Here is a 22,882-nt window from a genome sequence, read left to right on the forward strand (position 1 = left end):
TTACCCATCCGGCAATGATCCTTACAAATTAGTCAACTGAGTCTCCATTACTTGAAAAATTATAGCAACATTATGTTGCAGGAGCAGGGAGCCTAGAAATCTTGCTCAGGGATCTGACCACCTCTGCTCCCAGATGCCACCTCTGCAGAGAAGAATTTCCTCCCTACATCTCCTCCCTAACATGCTAGTTCTTTAAGTCTGCACCCGTACTTTATTGCTTGCACATTGATGTTTCGTGCATCTTCATCCTGGTTCTTCACGTGCTGTGGACTTTTGCTGGAAACTGTGCTTCGGGCGATGACACAAAACAGCTCCCACCAGCTGTTCGCCAGTTCACCACAGGGGGGGCTGTAGGAAGAGACAAATAACAGAGTAGCTTGTGTGGTGCCCGACGGCATCAGATTATCTCTGCCGTTCTCTTTGTACAGAGGGGTCCCAGCCCCGTTCGCAGGGGAGCAGCGCTGCTGGGCCGCGAGGCGAAGCTCTCAATAAACCATGGAAGGGCCTGAGGCTGTGAGCAGCCCCTGCCCCCGCAGCGCTCTGCACTTATGGACAGCGTTCTGCACACACGGACAGCAGCTCCCCACAGGTCCCTCGGCTCTGCCTTGTTTCAGGGCACGGGGGCACTTTGAGGGATCCTCCTGGAGAGCGTGAGGGGGCAGAGGCCGCGCTGGCCGCGTTCGCTGCCCTGTTTCCAGCGCTGGCCGTACGGGAGCATCTCTCCCGCACCGCGTGTGTCCACCCGCTCCCAGAGCCCGCCGGGGCCGCCTGGGCGCGGGTCTCTATCGCTACCTCTGTCCCTGTCCCTTTCTCTATCTCTATCCCTGTCTCTGTCCCCACCTGCTCACGTCCCCACTCCCGCCCCGCCTTCCCGCCCCTCCCCAGGTCCAACCATAGAGTTGAGGCCTCCGAGGGGGAGCGAGCGGCGGCGGAACCATCGAGCCGCGGCCGCCGCTTCCGGAGCGCGGCTCCGCGCCGCCACTCGGTGCCGGTGCAAGATGGCGGCGGGGCCGCGGCGGCGGCGGGCGCGGGGCTGAGCGAGGCCGCGGCGGCCCGAGGGAGCCGGAGCCGGGTCCGGCCGGCCCGGGGGTGAGAGGGGCGCGGCGGGGCTGGGCTGCGGGGAGAGGAGAGGCGAGGAGGAGGAGGCGAGGAGGAGGAGGCGGCAGTTCGCGCTCTCTCATTTTCTTCCTCCTGCCATCGGGCAGGAGTAGGAGGGGGGGCTTTCTGCCCCTTTCCCCTGTGGCCAGAAGAATAATGAATTTAGTGCTTGATTATATATATATATATATTTTCATCTTCAGCCGTTAACTTGTCGCGTTGGAACTCTTTAGTCTGGGTCCTTAGAAGATGTGAAGTCGAGGTTTCAGAAGTTTGTTCTCTTTCCCTGTAGCCTTTAAATATTAGAAAGATGGGAAATAGAGGGTGTAAATGTAACTCCTACCTGTGTTTGGTGAGCTTCCCACCTAAGGAAGCGATAGTGTCTTGCAAAAGAGTAAAACAAACCCACCCCAGTGCTTTGGCAGGGAAGTAGTTCTGGAGGAGGAGGGAGAGAAGAAACATCCCTGACTGTAGTTTGGACACTTATGTAGTCATCTGTAAGCTGGAGAAATATCTAAAGACAGGAAATAATTTTTTGCAGAATAATCCTACATTTGCTGATACAGTGGGGGCTGGGGAGAGATACCAGGGGCAGTTAGAAGTCTGAGGAAAGGAGAAGATTTTTGGGGAAACATTTGAAACGGAGGAAGGTGAAAACTGGAGAGCACTTAAAAGAGTGAAAGAGAAGATAAACTCTGATACACTCTTGGAAAAATAAAATATTTGTTTTTCCCTACCCTGCAGCCCTCAGTACTGTAAGCACAAAGCTTATTGGTTTGAGTTGTAATGTGAATAATAACAAACTCATCAATTAGCTTAAAATTATAACCTACTAAAGTAGCAATAAGTAGGTACTTAGTTAAGTAGTAGTACTTTGTTGGAGTAAGGGAGTTTTGATACAGGTTTGAGAACCTTAAAGGTATTTGGCCTCTTTGAGGGAGTAACTTGCTGATAGACAGAAGAGAAACAAGCATCCTCCAGCTACCAGTGTGTAGGACCTGAAACCATGTAATCTTTTCCAGGTCTCTCCCTCCTTTTTAAGTTTCATTTTTTGAGGCAGAAGAAAAAAGATCAAAATGGGGCGGAGATCTACATCGTCCACCAAGAGTGGGAAGTTTATGAATCCCACAGATCAGGCCCGTAAGTATCCATGAAAGCTGAGCAGGGGGGAATGGGGAGTGCCCAGAGGAGAAGGTAAAAAGCTTTCTCTGAGAATAGAATCCTCAGGATAGAACTGAGTTTCTCTAATTTGAAAAGTATTATCTCGGTTTTGTCTGGGAAGGCTGCTTGCTTTCATGCTCTTGCTTCTCTTAAGTATTTACCTCTTGGTTTTCCACTGGTTATCAGTGTTGGAAGGCCTTTGTACTTAGCTGTTGGATAAACTGCAGGCTGCTTCCTGGGACAGAGTTAATCTGTCCCAGGCAGGAATCTGAGGAGCATGTCAAATTTTGCAGATGCTCTGCTTAGATGGGGGAGTTGTCTTACTGTTTTTTTCTATTTTTGGTAACATGCCAGGTGCTATCAATGCTCCCTGAATAAAGAAAATCCGGACTCCCACAGTGGATATGCTTTATTTCAGAGGCATTCTCAAAGCCTACATATTTTTAAAGTGTGTTGTCTGATGACTCTATTTCAGCTTCTGTGCAGCAATCTTTCCATGACTGCACCTATCACTATGACTTCAGTTGCCTATTGTTCTTTTTTGTATGGAAAAAGCCTTGCTTCTGGAGACGTGAAGACTGCAGCATCTTTTTTTTTTTTCCTTTATAAAAGACAGGAAATATAAATCAATCTCATGCTATATTTCTCTTTCACTGGGAAGCTGAGTTGCAGTAAGTCCTTGTAAAATGAGTGAGCTGTTGAGAAACAGCCCTAGTCTTGATGAAGGAAAGGTTATTCATTAATTTGATTTTGTCTTTCAAGTTGTTACTTTCTTTTTCTTTTCCCCTGTAGGGAAGGAAGCTCGGAAAAGGGAACTAAAGAAGGTAAATAAAGAGATTAGGGAATATGTAGTTGTCATTTCCTATACTATGTATTGTGTATGTGATTGTAAAGGGCCGTGAATAGACTGTGGATATTTTAATTGATATCCTAAGACTGACTTTGGAAATACTATCCAAACATGTAGTTCAAAAAAACATAGAAGTCTTGTTTGGAGTAAACATCCCCAGACATTCTTTAACTTGTATTTATTTTTGAAACGTTGCTGGAAGTACTTAGTAATTAAACCCCCCCAAAATGACAAAGCAAAGAAGCAAGCAACAAACCAAATAAAAAAAAAATCCAAGCATCCAAGAGTCACACACTTCTTAGTGTGTCTAATGTATTTTTTCAGTTGGTTATTGTGTTGATTGCATGAGTCTTAGTTGGAGTGAAGGAATGATAGTAGCATTTGCAATTACCAAGACAGTGGAATTAAAATTACCGGAAGTTTTAACTACATTTGCTGCTGATTTGTGCCATGGTGAATGTTTTCAGGGCATTCTGAGGTGTGATTTTTTTTTTTTCTTCAGAGTGGAAATACTGAGAAAGGGGTAACAGATGTTTTATGTCTTTCTATTGTGAAACTTTTCTGTCTGCTTGATCTCTGATCTTAGAACAAAAAACAACGGATGATGGTCCGAGCAGCTGTATTGAAGATGAAAGATCCAAAGCAGATTATCCGGGACATGGAAAAGTTGGATGAGATGGGTGAGTGAGAGGTACCAGGTGCTGGACTTAGGCCATGCTTTATGTAGATGCACAGTGTAGTTTTGACTGCCAGTGGGGGAGACTGAAATAGAGTAGTTTTTTTTCCTTTCCTGTAAGAAGGGGGGATTCTGTGAATATCTGGGGGTTGATTATTATTTGAGATGTCGTGGTGCCATCAAAGAGGACTTTTTTCCCAGAAGATGATTGATAAGAAAATCAAGTAGTGTGTGTGAGTGCTGCTAATGTAGAATTCAAGAAGGGGATTGTCATAAGGCTGCAGACTTCCTGAAAACAGGGATTGGAACTTGCTTTGAAGTAGTTTCATTCATCACAGCTGTGCAGTAGAGTAATTTGCAAATTTTTTTGTCTTTTTTTTTTTGCTGTCTTGAATCAGAGTTTAACCCGGTACAGCAGCCACAACTTAATGAAAAAGTGCTGAAGGACAAACGCAAAAAGCTCCGTGAGACTTTTGAGCGTATCTTGCGGCTCTACGAGAAGGAGAATCCTGACATCTACAAAGAGCTGCGCAAGCTGGAAGTGGAGTATGAGCAGAAGAGAGCACAACTCAGCCAGTACTTTGATGCTGTCAAGGTAATGCTTTCTGTATGTCAGTCTTGTAACTGTGGTAGTGTATTCTGTTTGCTCATTAGGTGTGACTGTTACAGAGGAAGGGAGATTTGTATGAGTTCAGCATCATGTGGCCCATATGAAATATTAATTTGCATGGTCAAATTAGAGCATTTTAGTGAGGGCAGTGTGGTGATTGTCGGGTCACTGTTTGTCTCTGATATGCTGATCTCATTCAAAATGAAAGGAGGAAAGGGAAATTTGTGTTGCAAATCAACAATATCAGCCTTTTGTTTTCTGTATTAAAGAGAGAGCATGAGTGTGCAATTGGTATTTCTGTGCTTTTCTGCTAAATCTCTTGCTGGAAATAACGAGAATCCTTTGGCATTCCTTTAAAGATCTTTCTCTAATACTCCTCCCTGCTGTGCTGGGAAACATTGTGTTTTGTAAGTGCAAGGATCTGTAAGATTTCTTTTTTTTCCTTTCCTTTGGAACATGCAGCAGTCTGTGACTTGAATACTTAAAAAACACAAAAGCACAGTCTGCAGTCTCTTCATTTTGTAGACTGAAGGTCTAAAAGAAGGTGAAAACCTGAGTTTTGACTGAAATACTAAAGCTTTTCACAGGTGCATTGCAAGTGCTTTACATTGAAAGCTTTTGCTGTTAACACTTTCCCAAATTTCTTTCATGGACTGCTGCAAGGTAACACACCCTAGGAACAGGCACGTTTGACAAGTGGCACCAGGTTCCATATGTTCTGTACTTTAAAAAGTAATGAGATTGTGCAGTAGCTTCTGTGGAAGTAACTCACTCTCTTTTTCTTTTTTTTCCCCCTCCCTTCCAGAATGCTCAGCACGTTGAAGTGGAAAGTATCCCCTTACCAGATATGCCTCATGCTCCCTCCAACATCCTCATACAGGACATTCCCCTTCCAGGGGCTCAACCACCTTCTATCCTCAAGAAGACATCAGCCTATGGGTAAGTGGAAAAATAAACGTACAGGCGAAGTAAAAAGGAAGCATTCATATTATGGGGGAGGAGCTAGGGGTAGAAGTAGAGGAAATATTGACTTGTAGAAGTTGGGAATTCTGTGCAAGTGAATTGTTCTTTCTTTTAACCATAGCCCTTCTTAATCTTTCCCCACAATTAGAGCTTTTTGTTAAAATTTATTTGAGTAATACATTATTCCTTCTAGTTTTTGTCTTTTTCATATCAGGAATGTAGATCAGTAGTAGTAGTATCAGTTCGTAGTCGAGCCCTACTGTTATGAATATAAATGCCCCTTAAATTGCCCTATGTGTGTTCTGTTGTCCTGCTGCCAAATTCAGTGTATATGGATAGTTCATATAAACTCCTAGTTTGCTTGGTTTTGTTTTGGTTGTTTTTTTTTTTCATTCTAGTGCTAATTTTTTTCTATTTCTTTCTGAATAGCCTTCTGTTTTTACCAACTCTGTGATTATTTCATTATTCTTCTGTGGTAGGATTCAGTAGCTGATTTTTTTCAGTATTGTCTTCAGTTGGTTTCTGAGCAGCTTTTGTCTGATCTTCTTCAGTCATGTCTTTGTTTGATGTTGTAAACTCCTTGTGTCAAATACGTACTTTTTAAATGTTCATGTTTCTTTTTAGAAGTCTGCATAAGCAGTGGTGAGAGAAGGCTAAATAATTCTACTAAAGGCATGTTTGCTTTAATTGTGTTCCTACATTTCTCATTTCCTTTCATATTTCCAGGCCACCAGTTCGATCCATTTCTGTGCTCCCTCCTCCGGGGCTCGGTGTTCCGCGTTTACCTCCGGGCAGGAAGCCCCCAGGCCCTCCACCGGGGCCACCCCCTCCTCAGGTCCTGCAGATGTATGGCCGGAAGGTGGGCTTCAACTTGGACGTGGCTCCTCGAAGGCGAGAGGAGGAGATTTCTTACAGTTCTGAAGCAGGTAAGGCCTTCCCTATTCCTCTCTGCGGTTTTCCTTGACCTCTGTTCCACTATGGATGGTCCTGCTGTGAATGCAGTGTGCCCTGGACAAAATGTTCCCTGGCAATATGAATGTTAGCACTATTTGAAGGACTTGTGCTAAGTGATTGCTCTCTGAGGTAATTTAGATATATTCATAATATCTGCAATTTTGCTACCAGCTGTATTTTTGAATGTTGAGACTTTAAATTACATGTCTCAGATACTTTCTGTTGTTAGGTTTCACAGATTGGATTTTTTTTGGATGAACCCTTAACAGTGCCGAAACATTGTTCATATTATCCCTTAAAAAAACCTAATCACTCTCAGAGAAACTGTCTCTTTGAAAAACCCATCAAATAAACACCCCCAAACCAAAACTACAACAAAACCCACAATGAGCCCTGGATGTGCATTTGCTAGGAGAACATAGCTCCTATTTTTCATACAGTTGCTGTATCATCCTTATAAACTTTTGTTTCTAAGCTTTAGCTTTATTTCATGCCAGAAGACATCAAAATATGTCAGTGGTGGGCAATTGCTGAATAGAAGTTGATGAATCAGTTGCAGTAGCAGTTGCCTTCACTTTTTTGCTGTGTAAATTAATAAGCAGGTTAATATGAAATCTTACAGATTTTCCAAAATATCCTTTAAAAATATGTGCTAAAAAGTAATGGGATGACAGTTTGTCAGTGCTTTTGCTAAGGGGAATGTTGTGACTGTAAACATACACTGGTGTGAAAGAATATTTTATATTTGGAGTTGATGCATTTCCCAATACTTTGCTTTCTGCAGGACAGCGAGGCCACGATGATGATATGTCCAGCACCAGTGAAGATGAAGGTTATCCTGAGGATATGGATCAAGACAAGCATGATGAGAGCAGCGATGACAGTGACAGCGATAGGTCAGATGCAGACAGTGAAGGAGAGGACTTCCTGCATCGTGATAATGACAAGGAGAGGGAAGGTGGTGAAGAAAAGAAATCAGGTGTGAAGGGGAAATGAGAGACTGGGGGTTGATATTTCAAAAGAAAAATACTACTTGATAGAGCTGAGGGTGTGTGTGCAATTTATTTAGTCAACTAACAATGTTCTAACTCACCTAAATTCCAGCTAAAGGATTTTTATTAATAAATGGGTCAGAAAGAGGCTATCTAGAAGTGAAGCAACTTTCAGATAAACCTGTTTTCTTAAAAGTTGAGTTAGCTTATAGCTCACATGCCATTTTTCATCTGAATCATTGCAAAATTAAGCCTCAATGTAAAATATGCTCACTTGCTTGGGAGAGACCAATTGGTAGAGAATACTAGGTTAGCAAAACTTGAAACAATCAGAAACACCAGTGCAAACTCTTACCTAAGAAGCATCATTATGTTAGACTGATAGGCTGTCCATACCAGGTATCAACATAGCTATCTGATTTTTGTTGTTTTCTCCCCACCTCCTGTCACCCTTACCCTGCTTTTCCCCAGGTCACAGTGTCCGGTTTGCAGACATGCCTGGGAAGTCACGAAAGAAGAAAAAGAACATGAAAGAACTGACTCCACTCCAGGCCATGATGCTACGAATGGCAGGTGAGTAAGGTGGAAATGTGGTGAGATGCCTTTAGGCTTCCAGTTAAGGTTTCACAGTTTTTCTGTGGGCAGCTTACTTTGCACAATTTTTATTTTACAGAGTAAATATTTTACTGTCATAATGTAGGCTTGCTGAGAGTAGCAGCTCTCGTTAGGTATTTGAGTTATAGTTTGGTTTTTGCTCTTTTTTTCTTTTGTTTGTTTTTTTTTTTTTTTTTTTTTTGTTTTGTATGGTTTTTTTACATTTATTTTTAAGTAATGTGTGTGTTTTGCATAGCAGAGTTGAAGTTAAGAGTAGCAATTTACTTTTTTTTTCTTCTAAGCCTTTTCTTGCTTAACTTTTAAACAGTTGTTGAAATGAAGTATAAATCTCTTGGTGAAAGAGAAAGGGTAACATTGTCTGTGTGCTCAGCATGTAACCTGTAAAGATTTGTACCTCCTAAAAATACCCTTCTGCTGAGATAAGTTAACCAATAAAACAAACTTTGTTTTAAAAAGAAACTCCAGTATCTTTCAAAGGTGCAGGAGTTTCTTGGACATGGGGATTTTGTTTATTGTGGCATTGTGTCCCCAACCCCCTGTTGCCTTGCCTTCCCACAAACTCCTTTAAGGTAGAGATTAAAAAGCAGAAGTTTGGGCTGGTAGTACAAGTTTCAGATCCCAGAGGAGCACATAACTCTTGTTGTCAGAGCTCTCTCTAGAACAGCAGTGATTTTTCTGTTATTATTTTTATTTGTTTTCATTTTATGTTTACCAGTAAAAAGTGGTCAGATTTCTTCCCTTTGAAGTAAGGTTTATCTTTCTCTTGCTTCTTTTTATTTAGTTCTGTGTACTCAGTTTTCTCTGATGTTCACAAAGATGTTATGCATAGACAGATTTTATAAGGGTATCATCTCCATATCCAGGCCAGGAAATTCCAGAAGAAGGGAGGGAAGTGGAGGAATATTCAGAAGAAGAGGAGGAGGAGGAAGAGGACTCAGAATCTGAAGAGACATCACAGCAACAGCAGCAGCAACAACTCAGTGAGGAGGCGCTTGCAGAGACCGGGTCATCTACTGCAACTTCCCAGGCGCAGCAGCAGCAGCAGAATGCCCAGGCTGTGCCTCCAGCTCAGATACAGGCACCTCCCATGCCTGGGCCTCCTCCTCTGGGACCACCTCCAGCCCCTCCACTGAGGCCCCCAGGCCCACCCACCGGCCTTCCTCCCGGCCCTCCACCTGGTGAGTGCTTGGTTTACCCTGCCCAGAGGGATGCAGGCTCTCAGGCAGTGGTGTCAGTGTGGGACTCTGGAAGCTGCACAGTGTGTTGTAGATGGAGTATATGTACCCACTTGGTGAGACCTGGCTGTCATCAGTCTGCATCATTGTTGCTGTACCTTGCTTTTGAGGCATCAGCCTCCTGTAGCTGTAGCCTTCCTGATGGTTGTCTTTATTAGAGCCAACACTGGCAGACAGCAGCAGAGCCAGTGTATGAAGTGGAGTAAAAGAGCAAAAGTTCTTATTTTTAGTCCAAAAGAAAAATCAAATGCCACAGAGAAAGGTTTTTAGCTGTTTAAATTCTGACAAACTGAGCTTAGAAGCTGTTACCAGTTACAACTTAATTATATGGGGAGGAACCCTTTTTCCATTATACACTTTACCTTCAGAAGGATGCTTTAACAGATTAACTGCTGCCTCTGCTTGAGATTTTTAGAAATTCTATTTAATTGGCACCTGGGTAATATAGCTTTCATTGGTATGTTGAAGATCTTTATCCTTAGCTGATGAGAAAGTTGCTGGGACATGTTTTTAACTGTGAATTAAATTTCTTGTTTGTTACATGAACGCTTTCAGGAGCTCCTCCGTTCCTGAGACCTCCAGGGTTACCAGGGTTGCGTGGGCCTTTGCCTCGACTGCTGCCCCCTGGTCCTCCCCCGGGGAGACCGCCTGGTCCTCCCCCAGGCCCCCCACCAGGCCTGCCCCCGGGTCCTCCTCCACGTGGTCCTCCTCCTCGTCTGCCCCCTCCTGCCCCCCCAGGTAAGGGGTTCTCTTTGTCTCAGTGCCAAATCCTTTCTTGCTTTTCTTTTCGCAGTCTTGGCTGTGGTGATAAAGCCAGTGAGGCATAATTGGCTGCCAGTTTGCCTTTGTTCCTGGCGGTGGCTGCATTGTACCGTGTGCTATTACATTATTCTGTGCAGTAATAAGGAAATTCTGTGCATAGTTTGGTAGCAAGAAATCTGCCCTGAAAAAAAGGGAATTTCAGAGTTTAAATTTTTACTCTGCTGGACTCTTTCTGAAGCATTCTTTGGGTGCTGTAATGGTGCTCCACTAAATGAGTTGGAGATCTGAGTATTTATGTTTTGTGCCTGGGTCAGACATTTCTGATGACTCTGAAATTCCAGTGGGATGGATTGTCAAGAAACTTTATTCTCAGATTATAACTAAATTTAAAAGGGAGTGATAAAAAGAAAATAATTTTTTAAATTTAAAAGGGAATGATAAAAAGCTCCTGTGGCTTTCAGAGCCCGAAGAACAGCATTTTCAACTCAGCATTTAATGCAGATTTGAAAGCCTTTCTTTTTTTTTTAAAGCCAGTGCTGCTGCATCTTGTTGGGGGTTGCTTCGTTTTGCTTTTTGTTCTTGGCATTCTGAGCCTGTGCACATTTTTCCTCAAATATTTTGAAATTTCCAGATGTTGAGACAGCTCACGCTTTCTTTTTCTTCTTCCAGGTATCCCTCCTCCTCGCCCAGGCATGTTACGGCCGCCTCTGGTGCCTCCCTTAGGACCTGCCCCACCTGGGCTCTTCCCACCAGCTCCCATTCCAAATCCTGGGGTGCTGAGCGCCCCGCCCAGCCTGATCCAGCGGCCCAAGGCGGATGACACCAGCGCGGCCACCATCGAGAAGAAGGCCACGGCCACCATCAGTGCCAAGCCGCAGATCACCAACCCCAAGGCGGAGATCACGCGCTTCGTGCCCACCGCGCTGCGCGTGCGCCGCGAGAACAAAGGGGCCGCCGCCGCCTCCCAGAGGAAGCAGGAGGATGAGCCTGCTCTGCCCTTAACCAAAGCTGCCCCTAAGGCTGGCTCATCTGCCCCTATCTCTGTACAGACAAAGGATGATGTGTATGAAGCCTTCATGAAAGAAATGGAAGGTCTCCTGTGACCTGTTGTAGTCCTGGTCAGCTTTCCTGCCCCTCTGAACACTGTGGAGGGAGAAGAAGGGAAAGTCCTCCTGCAAGCAACGAAAGGGCATGACTGGAAATAGTTCCCTACCCACAGGTTAACTTGCCAGTGTGCTGTGAGCAGAGACCACTGCAGCTGAGGTGTGCCTGGGCACCTCCTTTCAGAGCCACCACGTCCACCTGGGGAAAGGAGATTGCAGTAAAGGAGGCGATGCTGCTCCCCTCAAGTCCTCCCCCTTCCTTAGAGGGAGATAATGGTACTCTGGGGATGGGGGTGACTATTCCCTGCTAAAATCCCCAAAATCCTTACACACTATGAGTGCTCTGGTGAGGGTAGTGGAACAGGTTTTTAACGAGCCAGAAAAGTGTTAGCAGCGTTTCATACACAAATGGTTGTCCAGTTTTTATTTTCTGTACTGTTTTTTTTTTCTGTAAATATTTTATAATCATGTTTTTAGTTGCAGTGAGGTTGATCAATCATCTTTCTTCCAGGGTAGTCAGGGATGTAATTTGTTGTGTATACTGTACACTGGAGTTTTGCATCCTATCCCCTTTATGGTCATCTTGATGGGATTTTGTTGGCTGGGGAAACTTCATTTTTTCTTGTGAAAGACAATAAATGTTCAGTGTATCAAAATACCACTTTCCCTGTGATTTGTGAGAAACTAACAGGCAGGTGGAGAGGGGCGAGGGTTCTTCGCTTGCCTTGGAAGATGATAGAGGCATTCAGAACCTCAGAAAAGAAAAGTAATAATCACATTATAAATAACATATACTTACTTTTTCCCCACTAAGCTTCTGCTATGTTCTTGTTTTTAAGTTCCTAAACATCCCTTGTAGTTTTTATTGGTAGTTAGTATAAACTTAAGTCCTGATATACTAGTAATAATTAAAAACCAATTTATTTTGTATACTCTTGATTGGGAGGCTTGCTTCATATCAAGCCTCAGATATCTACTGGGTGCATCATGGACAGGCTACCTTAAGTAAAAATTAGTGAACAATTTTAATGTTAGAAGATTGACTGACATAATTTTAGTAGTGGCTGATACTAGGATAGCAGACTAACAGATACCTCAAACAATACATTTAGCTGGCTGTAAGTTTCAGGCTTAGCTGAATGTGCCATGTTTTGAGGTAAAATCTGCTTTAAGGAGACAAAGTTATTAGCTGATCAAACTTACACTTGAAAACTTTGAATCTGTTTTCACAAATTCTGGAGACAATCAAAAATGTTTGCACAGCGGTTCTCTATACTGAGAACGTGAAAAATTTACATGAGCCTGCCCACCTAATGCATATTGTGTGATGTAACTTTACACAATTCTTGAAAGACGAAATTCTTTCTTTATTAAACAACTTCTGTTGTGGAATTTAGCTGACCACATCAGTTATGTTTACCAAAGTTGAGAAGATTCAGCCTGGAGGCAGATAATTCAGCTTAAAAACACCAATGTGAGTGATTGCAGCAATACTGAAGTAATTTATCTCTAGAATAAGAGAAACGTCTTGTGTTATGTCTTCCTGCCTAGTTTATATACCTATCAGTAGTGCTGGGGTGTAAATGCTCCCACTGAAAGTAAAGCTTCTCTTTTATCATAACAGTAACACATTTTTAAAGTAGCCCTTTAAAATACAGGATTATTTCTGAACCGACAGCCATGGCACGGAGCGGGGTTCCGGGGAGGCGGCTGGCTGTGCTCCCGTGCTCTCCTGGGCCGGGCGGCCGGGAGGCGTTTCCCCGGCGCTGCCCTCGCTCCCGGAGCGGGGCCGGGGCCGGCAGCGGGGGCGGCTCCGCGGGCGCGGCCGCCGGCGGCTCCCATTGGCCGAATTTGGATCCGCGGCGCCATTGGTCGGGGCGAGCCGGAGCGCGCCGCAGCCAATCAGCGAGCCGGCGGGGCGCGCGCAGGAGCTATAAAAGCGGCCGCGCACGGGGCGCGGGGGCACGTGACCGCGTCAGTCGGCTCGGGCGGTGTCCGTGTCGGAGCGGCGGCAGCGGGAGCCATGTCCGGGCGCGGGAAGCAGGGCGGCAAGGCGCGGGCCAAGGCCAAGTCGCGCTCGTCGCGGGCTGGGCTGCAGTTCCCCGTGGGCCGCGTGCACCGGCTGCTGCGCAAGGGCAACTACGCGGAGCGCGTGGGCGCCGGCGCGCCGGTGTACCTGGCGGCCGTGCTGGAGTACCTGACGGCCGAGATCCTGGAGCTGGCGGGCAACGCGGCCCGCGACAACAAGAAGACGCGCATCATCCCCCGCCACCTGCAGCTCGCCATCCGCAACGACGAGGAGCTCAACAAGCTGCTGGGCAAGGTGACGATCGCGCAGGGCGGCGTGCTGCCCAACATCCAGGCCGTGCTGCTGCCCAAGAAGACCGACAGCCACAAGGCGAAAAGCAAGTGAAACAAGTCCGAGGAGCGATCCCAACCTCAAAAGTAATCCAAAGGCTCTTTTCAGAGCCACCCACTTCCTCATAAAAGGAGCTGTACATCCTAGCAAAAAAAAAACAAAAAAACAACTAAACATTTCTCCTCCCCCCCCTTCTCAAAACCTAAAATGTAACTGAAACGAGCAATTCCCCCCCCTCCCCCTTAAACGCCCCAAACCCTTTTAATTCTAGCTCTTGGAAAAAAGTCCCCAACCAAACCGCCCCGAATACTTTGTATCTGAGCTCTTAAATTAATCTTAAAACTTTAAAAAATCTACTGTGTAGTAAAATAAATCATTTTGTGCTGATGGGGGTTAGAAAGTTTGTTAAGACTGTAGGAAAGAACCCCCACCCGTATCGTGCCTCTCCTTTTGCAGCTCGACCCTCTGTGAAGTTCAGATAATTCAATGATGTCTTTAAAAACAGCCCTGTCCCCTCCAAACAACTTTTAGACCTACAGATGTTGTTGGAAGTTTTTTGTTATGTTTCGGTTTTTTTTTTTTTTTAATTTGGTTTTGCTGTTGTTATTTTGTATTAAAAGGCATTCTGAGTTACTAATCCTTACTTCTTATTAAAAATCTTTGAGCTGCTGACCCCATTTTCTGCTTCAAATCTGAAGGAGTTTGAGAATAATTGTTCATCACAAGACCCAGGCAATCTGAGGTGAAAAGGACTGTTGCCAGTTTTGAGTCTATCTTCTACATAGTGCTAAATATAAACCATAAGTATGTTGAAATAGAAACCAAAAATATGCTATTATTAATAAAAAAACATATTTTAATAATTATCCATTTGAAAGCATAAATTACTTGAAATCGTAACACTGTCCAGAATTTTAGTATCACCAACAGTTACAATATCATGAGGTAAAAAGGAGTTTACAGGCCTCTGTCAAAACAATGGGTTATAGGCATTAATAAACATGTCAGAGAATACTTCTTTTAATGCTTTGTACTCTGAAAAACAATGTGTATTTATTTTTAATTGAAACTTGGTCTTGGAAAAGTGCTTCTGAAGACTGTCCTCCCTCTTGCTTAGCAGCCAGCTGTTCCAGTGTAGCAGATACATCAAGACATGCCATTTTTAGTATTAATTCCAATGTAGGGATCAGACATTGAACAGTAAGAAAATGGAATATTTAGGAAATTGCTGTGAAAGAGGAATCCTAACTGATCACTTGAGCAAGTTTTAATTTGTTCAAGTAATAGGGAAATCAGCTGCAGCAGTGTCTCCTTAAACAATGATGACTCAGATTTTTGCCAATCCAGCTGTATCAAAATAAAAAACTGATATACTATGAAATGATAGGGCACTGGTTATTATTATTAACAAAAATTGGCCGTGTTAAGTTTTTATGCCACCTAATTTATTAAGAAAGTGAGTATTTCTGTAGCAGAGGACGAGGGAACCATGTCTGCATTGTGTACACTGAGCAACACAGCACAAACTGCTGTGCTGTAAAAAGTCACCTCCTTCGGTGGGACAAAGAGCCCTTCACGGGACTTTAACCTGCTCCTGGTCTTGCTGCATAACGCACTAATTTAATTTCTCTTAATTATTTTGAAAGAGGTAAATGATTTTGGACAAAGGAGCTAATTTCTAATCCATATTCAGTGCTCAGGATGAGCCTGTGTTACTTACTCCTCTTTGAAATCAAATTGCGACTAAAATATCGATCTAAATCCCTCCTTTTCAGTTCAGATTAAGAGAAGACCCTTTAAAGAACATTAATTAATTACTTTGGAAATCTAGTTCCCGACATCGCGGATTTTATTTAGAAGGAAAAACAAAAGTTTCTGTCTCCGGACGTCTGTTCAGGTCCAGGACTCAGTGTTTATCGCTTCTTTTTTAGCTCACCCGTTGCCTCTTCGAAAGGAAACTCGGCCGAGGGGAACAAGAGTCTTTCTTCTCCACGCCGCTGCGAACTGGGGGGGGGTCGGTGGCGGAAATTCCTCTAAAAAGGGCCCTTTTTGGCTCCTAAGAAACACAAACCGAGCGGGGCGAAGGCACCTTCCAGCCGGGCGGCGGGGCGGGCCCTGCAGCGCGCCAATCAGCGCGCGGCTCGCTCTATAAAAGCCAGGCCGCCGACTCGCTGCAGGCCCAGTGCTCTGCCCGGCTCCGGACCCGGCCGGCACCATGTCCGAGACCGCGCCCGTCGCCGCTCCCGCCGTCTCCGCTCCCGGCGCCAAGGCCGCCGCCAAGAAGCCGAAGAAGGCGGCGAGCGGCTCCAAAGCCCGCAAGCCCGCGGGGCCCAGCGTCACCGAGCTGATCACCAAGGCCGTGTCCGCCTCCAAGGAGCGCAAGGGGCTCTCGCTCGCCGCGCTCAAGAAGGCGCTGGCCGCCGGCGGCTACGATGTGGAGAAGAACAACAGCCGCATCAAGCTGGGGCTCAAGAGCCTCGTCAGCAAAGGGCATCCTGGTGCAGACCAAGGGCACCGGCGCCTCCGGCTCTTCAAGCTGAACAAGAAGCCAGGGGAGACAAAAGAAAAGGCGACTAAGAAGAAGCCCGCAGCCAAGCCCAAGAAGCCGGCGGCCAAGAAGCCCGCCAGCGCTGCCAAGAAGCCCAAGAAAGCGGCGGCGGTGAAAAAGAGCCCCAAGAAGGCCAAGAAGCCGGCGGCCTGCCGCGGCCAAGAAAGCAGCGAAGAGCCCCAAGAAAGCCGCCAAGGCCGGGCGCCCCAAGAAGGCGGCCAAGAGCCCAGCTAAGGCCAAGGCCGTGAAGCCCAAAGCGGCCAAGCCCAAGGCAGCCAAACCCAAAGCGGCCAAGGCGAAGAAGGCGGCGCCCAAAAAGAAGTAAGGTGCCTGAGAGAAATTTGAGAGTCTACTCATCTAAATAAACCCAAAGGCTCTTTTAAGAGCCACCCACTTACTCTTAAAAAGAACTGAAACACTACGGTCTTACACCAGCAACCCCAAATCACTTAAAGATTTTGGTGGGAGTTTACAGGGCGTTAATAAAGTTAAGATTTTGGGTACGAGGGCGCTCGGTAGCGCCTGCGTGGGAGATTAGGGCTCCCTTTAAAAGGAAGCGTGGCCCTGGGTGCAGTTTGGGAGCGCTGCGATAACAGCTGTGCCCGCCCCGCCCCTGCTCACTGACCAGCGCCGCCCGGAGCGAAGGGAGGCGGTGTCGGCGGAGCGGCGAGCGCCCTTTGCTCCGGTGCCCGGGGCAGTTTGAAAGTGCCGCGTTGGGCCGCGATTGGGCCCGCGCCGCCTTCCCGCCGCTCCGCCCTCCGGGGCCCTGACCCCCCCGCGGCCGAGCCCCAGCCCGGCCGGACGGTGACGCACGGAGCCGCAGCGGCCCTCGCTCCCTCCCTCTTTCCCTCCCAGCCGGGGGAGCTGCGAAAGGCGGGCAGGGGATCGGAGCAAGGACGGGGAACGTGAGGGCCGTGCCACGGCCCTGCCCGGCGGCAGCTGCAGCGGAGCTCCGGTGCCGCGGCGGGGCAGGAAGGGCTGCGCCCCACGCTCCGGTTCTCCCCGGCTCCCTTTAAATCCTGCAGTAAATCACTGAGAGCCCTTTTCTCGGCAGTTATCTCCTGCGTGACTCTGGAACATGGGCGTTTTAAGCCCGAAACGCTGCCGTTGAGAAAATCTAATCCTACTACGTAGACAGACCCGCCTCTGAATTAAGCCGCCAAGACAGAAAAACCTTTTTTTTTTTTTTTTGTTTTACTGCTTTAGTGCATTTAAAGTATGTGCTACATGTTTTGAGTAAAAGGCATTTAGCCCTTAGAAAATTTAAACAATTTCACCTTCCCCACAGGACTTGGACAAGTTGTTGCTGCTTCAAAGTCCCTTTTTAGAAGGAACCGGATTAGGAGTTTTGAAAAAGGGAGTTTATAATAACGCGCATAGACAAAGTAAGCTTCTTAAAAATTTAGTAGGTATAATAAAACTTGCAAGAGAACCACATGATCTAGAAATTAACGTGCAAACGTTAAGCTATTTACATACCTCCCCACTAAAAGCACTGATTCAGCCCTTTTATTGAAAATATTGGTGGCTCTGAAAAGAGCCTTTGGGTTGAGAGTGACGGTCCGAGGCGCCCTACTTGGAGCTGGTGTACTTGGTGACAGCCTTGGTGCCCTCGGACACGGCGTGCTTGGCCAGCTCGCCGGGCAGCAGCAGGCGCACGGCCGTCTGGATCTCCCGCGAGGTGATGGTGGAGCGCTTGTTGTAGTGCGCCAGGCGCGAGGCCTCGCCCGCGATGCGCTCGAAGATGTCGTTGACGAAGGAGTTCATGATGCCCATGGCCTTGGACGAGATGCCCGTGTCGGGGTGCACCTGCTTCAGCACCTTGTACACGTAGATGGAGTAGCTCTCCTTGCGGCTCTTCTTGCGCTTCTTGTCGCCCTTCTTCTGCGTCTTGGTGACGGCTTTCTTGGAGCCCTTCTTGGGCGCGGGGGCGGACTTGGCCGGCTCGGGCATGGCTGCTCTCCCAGGCTGCGCGGTCACAGCGGAGTGCTGGTTAATGCGATTACTGCCGTATTTATAGGGCCCTTATGCAAATCGCTGGTATCAGAAAGCAGCGCTTCCATTGGACAAATGAGATAGTGACGTCAGTCGCAGAACGAAGTGCTCTACCATTGGTCCTTTTTAAACACCACGCTAGGACTGGTCGATGTTTCGAATGCTATCAGCCAATCAGGATGAGCTCTTTCAATCCCAGTCCTGGTGCCGAAGCTCCGCTGCGGCGCGGCCTCTCCCCGGCCCGGGGCCTCCCCAGCAGTCAGCGGGTTCGGAGCAGCAAAACCTCCTTAAGGGCATTTCTAAGGAAGGAAAAAAGCAAAACCAGAAACAAACAACTTGTGAGGGGTTCTGCTACTGTTTTTTTTTTTTCTTTTTTTTCTTTTTTTTTTTCCTACAAGAAGGAGCATACCTTCATAGAACGATCTGCATTTGTAACAGCCACGAGATAAATGTAAATGAGAAAAAGATGCAACCAGGAAAGATATAGAGTCTGGAATACGAATGCTGTTAATCGTATTTAGAACTAATCCTTTTGGCCCATAGAGTGTGGTTTCTTTTTCTTCAATTTAAATGAGATGGAACCTGTGATTTAATTTGTAACATTAAGTGATTGGATTTCTTCTCAGATGGAATAAATATCGGAAGTATATGTTTAAGCCAAAACCATGATAATCCTAAAAATTAGATGTGGATTTTATTCTGCAGTTTGAAATTATCACAAACCAGAAAGTCAAGCTGTTTTCCTGTTAATATGAATTCATTGTGCAAAAGGAAAACATGATTTTATTTCCTTTTGGAAACTTTAAGGACTGTTCTAAGACTAGACTTACCTGGTATCAGAGGAGAAAGGTTTCTTGTGTAGGCTCATGCCACCTATGTGGAACAAGTGAAAAAAGAGATCTTAGCAAGCTGGTCTTGGTTCTGCTCTTTTTTTCCTTTTTACTGTGCTGAGCAGAAGCATAGATCCACAAAGATCTCTGGTCTGTTTGCAAAGTAGTGGAGTCTGAAGGGAAGCAGACAAAGAAAGGGTGGGATATTTTTCCTTCCCATGAGAAAGGCTTGCTTGAAAGTGCTTCTGCTGTACATTTCTCCTAAACTGTGGAGGCAAAGCAGTGTTGAAAAGTGCAGCTCAATGCTACCTTGGTTATCCTGCTGCTCTGCTTTAATACCTGCCCTCTCTCCACAGCCCTGCTGCCTCTCATCCACAACAGGGATATTTGTTGGAGATTTAGATTAATTTCTGAACATAACTTTATTTTAGTATGGTGTAATTTTCTATGGGGAACACAGAGAAAGGAACCAAGCAGTCCCAGGAAAAGGTAAAGAACAACTTGGCCATCAAGAGGAGACAGCACATAGCAATAAGGAAAATTGAAAATTTACTGACGATGAGACACATCTGTCTTGTGGTTGGGATTATTTGGGAAAATTTTTAAAGTGCATGAGGAACCTTAGAATCACATTTGAGAAGCTGGGTTGCAAGGCTGTGGGCAGCTATTATAGATCTTTCAGTTGTTGAGACTGAAATTTTAGGCATAATTCTATTATTTGCTCCATACTTTGTCACCTGTAGCTGCAAGTTTTCTATTCTAGTTTTGTAAATTGTTGAGTGCTGTTATCATCTGAAGACCCTGTATCTCCCTGGAGAAACATTAAATATATATGTCATTTCAACGGCAATATTTAAGTGTACTAAAAAAGACCAAGGTGAAAAAAAAAAAAAAAGAACCAAGAGGGGAAGGAAGTAAACTATGCATTTTCAAAAAAGAACACCCAAATATATGAACACTTGAAACTACTAAAGGTAACTAAGGTGGTGGAATTCATTAAAAGGAATGCAGCTGCAGGAAAGCAGTAAGGAAAAAATACCGGTTTATGATCAAAAAGTAATATTAAATGAAGAAAAAAAAAATACAGTGAAAGGAATGGTTCAATAGCTTCAGTAAAGAGTGAGAGCATGAAAATTACCACCACATGCCACTTTTTAAAAGCACATTAAGTGGTATAGGTTTTTGTCATAAGTATAGCAGAAAGAGGCATAAATCAGCTCCTTCATCAACACATCAGACCAACAAACAAAACAAAGCTATGTGATAATCAAGTCTAGGACATGGGACACAAAAAATAATTCCAACCACGGTGAAATTTTAAAGGGTTGCCCTGACAGGGAATAAAGCAAGCAAACAAATGTGTAGCACATTACTCCAGTTTCTGACCTCTCGGCAGAAAAGGGTTCATTTACCGTAGAAGCGGTACCGCAGCGCCCACTCTCTCCCCTGCCCAGCCGGGCCCTTTTTCGGGCACGGCTCGCTGGCGGCGGCGCAGCGCGGGCGGGACGCGGCTCTGCCGCCATTGGCCGGGCTGTGATGCAGTCCCGCGGCCGGCGGGGCCCCGCTCCGTACCGGCACCGAGAGCCCTCGGGCGGAGCGCGGCGGGCACGGGGAGAGCCCGGCCGGGATCCGCTCCGGGCCCCGCCGGGTTCGGGCTCCGGGGGCGGGGCCGGGCCCGAGCCGGGAGCGATGGCGGCAAAGGCCCGGCCCGCGGGGGGAGGGGCGCGCACGGAGCCCGGCCCGGCTCGGCCCCTCTGCAGTCCTCAACCAGGTCGGACCGCCGCCCATATAGAGCCGCGCGGGGCCTTCCCCAGCTCATTGCTCTCGCTGTTGTGAGCGTGTGACCATGTCTGGCCGGGGCAAGGGCGGCAAGGGGCTCGGCAAGGGCGGCGCCAAGCGCCACCGCAAGGTGCTGCGCGACAACATCCAGGGCATCACCAAGCCGGCCATCCGCCGCCTGGCTCGGCGCGGCGGCGTCAAGCGCATCTCGGGGCTCATCTACGAGGAGACGCGCGGCGTGCTCAAGGTCTTCCTGGAGAACGTCATCCGCGACGCCGTCACCTACACGGAGCACGCCAAGAGGAAGACGGTCACGGCCATGGACGTGGTCTACGCCCTCAAGCGCCAGGGTCGCACTCTCTACGGCTTCGGCGGCTAAACTTAACGTAGTCCTAACTCACATTGTTTTAAAACACCTAAGGCTCTTTTCAGAGCCACACACAAATTCACGATAAGAGCTGTTAATTACTAATTCGTATACTCGTGTTGATAGGTTATTCAAAGGTTTAAAAAAGCTAAGAAGGGTAAGAACCCTGAAAGACAGTTAAATTCTCGGAGGGCTAAAGTTATTGGTGGTGAACACGCTAGTAAATGTCCACCCAGTGCAGTTTGCATCACGCGCTGAATTTTTGTTTTTAGATCCAGGACCTTAACTGCGGAAGGATTGTATAAATGCAGCGCCTGAGCTCTGGCGGTTACAGGACGGAAGTGCCTGACATTACGTTGGTGCTTTCTACTCCAATAGGAATGGAACAATTACGATCCTCTAATTTGCATAACGCCGTTATAAATAGGGGGGGCAGGCGCCATTTTCGGTGTTGTTGTGCTACGTGGAAGATCGTGAAAGAAAACATTAAGGATGCCTGAGCCGGCGAAATCTGCTCCAGCACCGAAGAAGGGCTCCAAGAAGGCGGTGACCAAGACGCAGAAGAAGGGCGACAAGAAGCGCAAGAGGGCAAGGAAAGAGAGCTACTCCATCTACGTGTACAAGGTGCTGAAGCAGGTGCACCCCGACACGGGCATCTCGTCCAAGGCCATGAGTATCATGAATTCTTTCGTCAACGACATCTTCGAGCGCATCGCGGGCGAGGCCTCGCGCCTGGCGCACTACAACAAGCGCTCCACCATCACCTCGCGGGAGATCCAGACGGCCGTGCGCCTGCTGCTGCCCGGCGAGCTGGCCAAGCACGCCGTGTCCGAGGGCACCAAGGCTGTCACCAAGTACACCAGCTCCAAGTAAAAGGATAGCAAATTATAAACCAAACGGCTCTTTTAAGAGCCACCACACGTTCCAAATAAGAGCTGGGATTGCAAATGCATTTTTTTTTTATTGTGGATTATGTACTACGAATTTAAGAACAAACACTACAGATACGAGACATTACGCAACTTTGCAGGACTCCTCTCTTCTGTATTAGTAACTTAAGTAATTACAAGCTCTATTTGTGAATTTGTGTGTGGCTCTGAAAAGAGCCTTAGGTGTTTTAAAACAATGTGAGTTAGGACTACGTTAAGTTTAGCCGCCGAAGCCGTAGAGAGTGCGACCCTGGCGCTTGAGGGCGTAGACCACGTCCATGGCCGTGACCGTCTTCCTCTTGGCGTGCTCCGTGTAGGTGACGGCGTCGCGGATGACGTTCTCCAGGAAGACCTTGAGCACACCGCGCGTCTCCTCGTAGATGAGTCCCGAGATGCGCTTGACGCCGCCGCGCCGAGCCAGGCGGCGGATGGCCGGCTTGGTGATGCCCTGGATGTTGTCGCGCAGCACCTTGCGGTGGCGCTTGGCGCCGCCCTTGCCGAGCCCCTTGCCGCCCTTGCCCCGGCCAGACATGGTCACACGCTCGTTTCAGTAGCGCACCACACTGTCATCCTTCCCTAGCGCCCCTTTATTAAGCGGGAGCCGACCTGGTTGAAGGACTGCAGAAAGAGGCGGGTTCTTTCTCCCGGCCCCGCCTCCCCCGCTCGGCGCTGCCGCGGCGCTTTCCCGGCCCCGCTCCCGCTCCCAGCGCTCGCCTCCCTTGGCTGCTCTCCCGTCCCGCCCGGCCGTGCTCCCTTGCGCGGTCGCAGCTCCCCAGAGCTCCGAGTCTCCGCCGGAGCAGGAGCCGGGATTGCCGCACCCTCTTCCGGCGCCCCCTTCGCCTCCCTTCCCCGCTGCCCGCGGGTCTGCGGCAAAATCCTGCCAATGCGGGCCCTCGCCCTGCGCTCCCGCCCCGCCTCTCCGCTGCTCTCGGCCCGCTTATCCCGGCTTCTGCTTCAAGTGTTCCTTTTTGATTTTTTGGTTGTTAGCATTTTCCTGCATAGACACCTTCTCGGGAGAATTTATATAATCTCTGCCAACCTTGTCCTCTGCGACCT

At 47.2% G+C, this 22,882-nt stretch overlaps 7 protein-coding genes across 7 annotated transcripts in view; 5 read left to right on the forward strand and 2 right to left on the reverse strand.

The window, feature by feature from the left end:
- Window positions 1–986: 986 nt before the first annotated feature.
- On the forward strand, window positions 987–11,675 carry WBP11 (WW domain binding protein 11). The gene is made up of 12 exons (XM_036400433.2): window positions 987–1,089; window positions 2,121–2,238; window positions 3,052–3,083; window positions 3,696–3,789; window positions 4,184–4,380; window positions 5,201–5,334; window positions 6,085–6,284; window positions 7,097–7,291; window positions 7,776–7,877; window positions 8,783–9,097; window positions 9,710–9,892; window positions 10,586–11,675. The coding sequence occupies exons 2-12, from the start codon at window positions 2,175–2,177 to the stop codon at window positions 11,017–11,019; spliced, it is 1,950 nt and encodes a 649-aa protein (XP_036256326.1). The 5' UTR covers window positions 987–1,089; window positions 2,121–2,174; the 3' UTR covers window positions 11,020–11,675.
- A 1,338-nt stretch (window positions 11,676–13,013) lies between these two features.
- Window positions 13,014–13,734, forward strand: LOC118697644 (histone H2A). The gene has a single exon (XM_036400439.2). It carries the CDS (start codon window positions 13,043–13,045, stop codon window positions 13,430–13,432), a length of 390 nt encoding a protein of 129 aa, XP_036256332.1. The 5' UTR covers window positions 13,014–13,042; the 3' UTR covers window positions 13,433–13,734.
- Window positions 13,735–15,593: 1,859 nt separating this feature from the next.
- LOC118697643 (histone H1-like) lies at window positions 15,594–16,327 on the forward strand. Its single transcript, XM_036400438.1, is given in 4 exon segments — window positions 15,594–15,863; window positions 15,865–15,904; window positions 15,907–16,082; window positions 16,084–16,327. Coding segments are annotated over 4 exon segments (654 nt in total). The 3' UTR covers window positions 16,252–16,327.
- A 985-nt stretch (window positions 16,328–17,312) lies between these two features.
- Window positions 17,313–18,220, reverse strand: LOC118697651 (histone H2B 1/2/3/4/6). Its single transcript, XM_036400448.2, is given in 2 exon segments — window positions 17,313–17,905; window positions 17,908–18,220. Coding segments are annotated over 2 exon segments (489 nt in total). The 5' UTR covers window positions 17,990–18,220; the 3' UTR covers window positions 17,313–17,498.
- Window positions 18,221–20,592: 2,372 nt separating this feature from the next.
- LOC118697657 (histone H4) lies at window positions 20,593–20,974 on the forward strand. Its single transcript, XM_036400456.2, has one exon. The coding sequence runs from the start codon at window positions 20,598–20,600 to the stop codon at window positions 20,907–20,909; it is 312 nt and encodes a 103-aa protein (XP_036256349.1). The 5' UTR covers window positions 20,593–20,597; the 3' UTR covers window positions 20,910–20,974.
- A 377-nt stretch (window positions 20,975–21,351) lies between these two features.
- Window positions 21,352–21,770, forward strand: LOC118697654 (histone H2B 7). Its single transcript, XM_036400451.2, has one exon. It carries the CDS (start codon window positions 21,390–21,392, stop codon window positions 21,768–21,770), a length of 381 nt encoding a protein of 126 aa, XP_036256344.1. The 5' UTR covers window positions 21,352–21,389.
- A 62-nt stretch (window positions 21,771–21,832) lies between these two features.
- LOC118697662 (uncharacterized) overlaps window positions 21,833–22,882 on the reverse strand; it is a 28,141-nt gene continuing 27,091 nt past the window's right edge. Inside the window, exon 5 of the mRNA XM_036400463.2 lies at window positions 21,833–22,367. Coding sequence (XP_036256356.1) covers window positions 22,047–22,367 — 321 coding nt within the window. The 3' untranslated portion in view covers window positions 21,833–22,046. The remainder of the gene's footprint in view (window positions 22,368–22,882) is intronic.

This window comes from Molothrus ater, chromosome 5 (genome assembly GCF_012460135.2).
Source record: "Molothrus ater isolate BHLD 08-10-18 breed brown headed cowbird chromosome 5, BPBGC_Mater_1.1, whole genome shotgun sequence".
NCBI lineage: Eukaryota > Metazoa > Chordata > Aves > Passeriformes > Icteridae > Molothrus > Molothrus ater.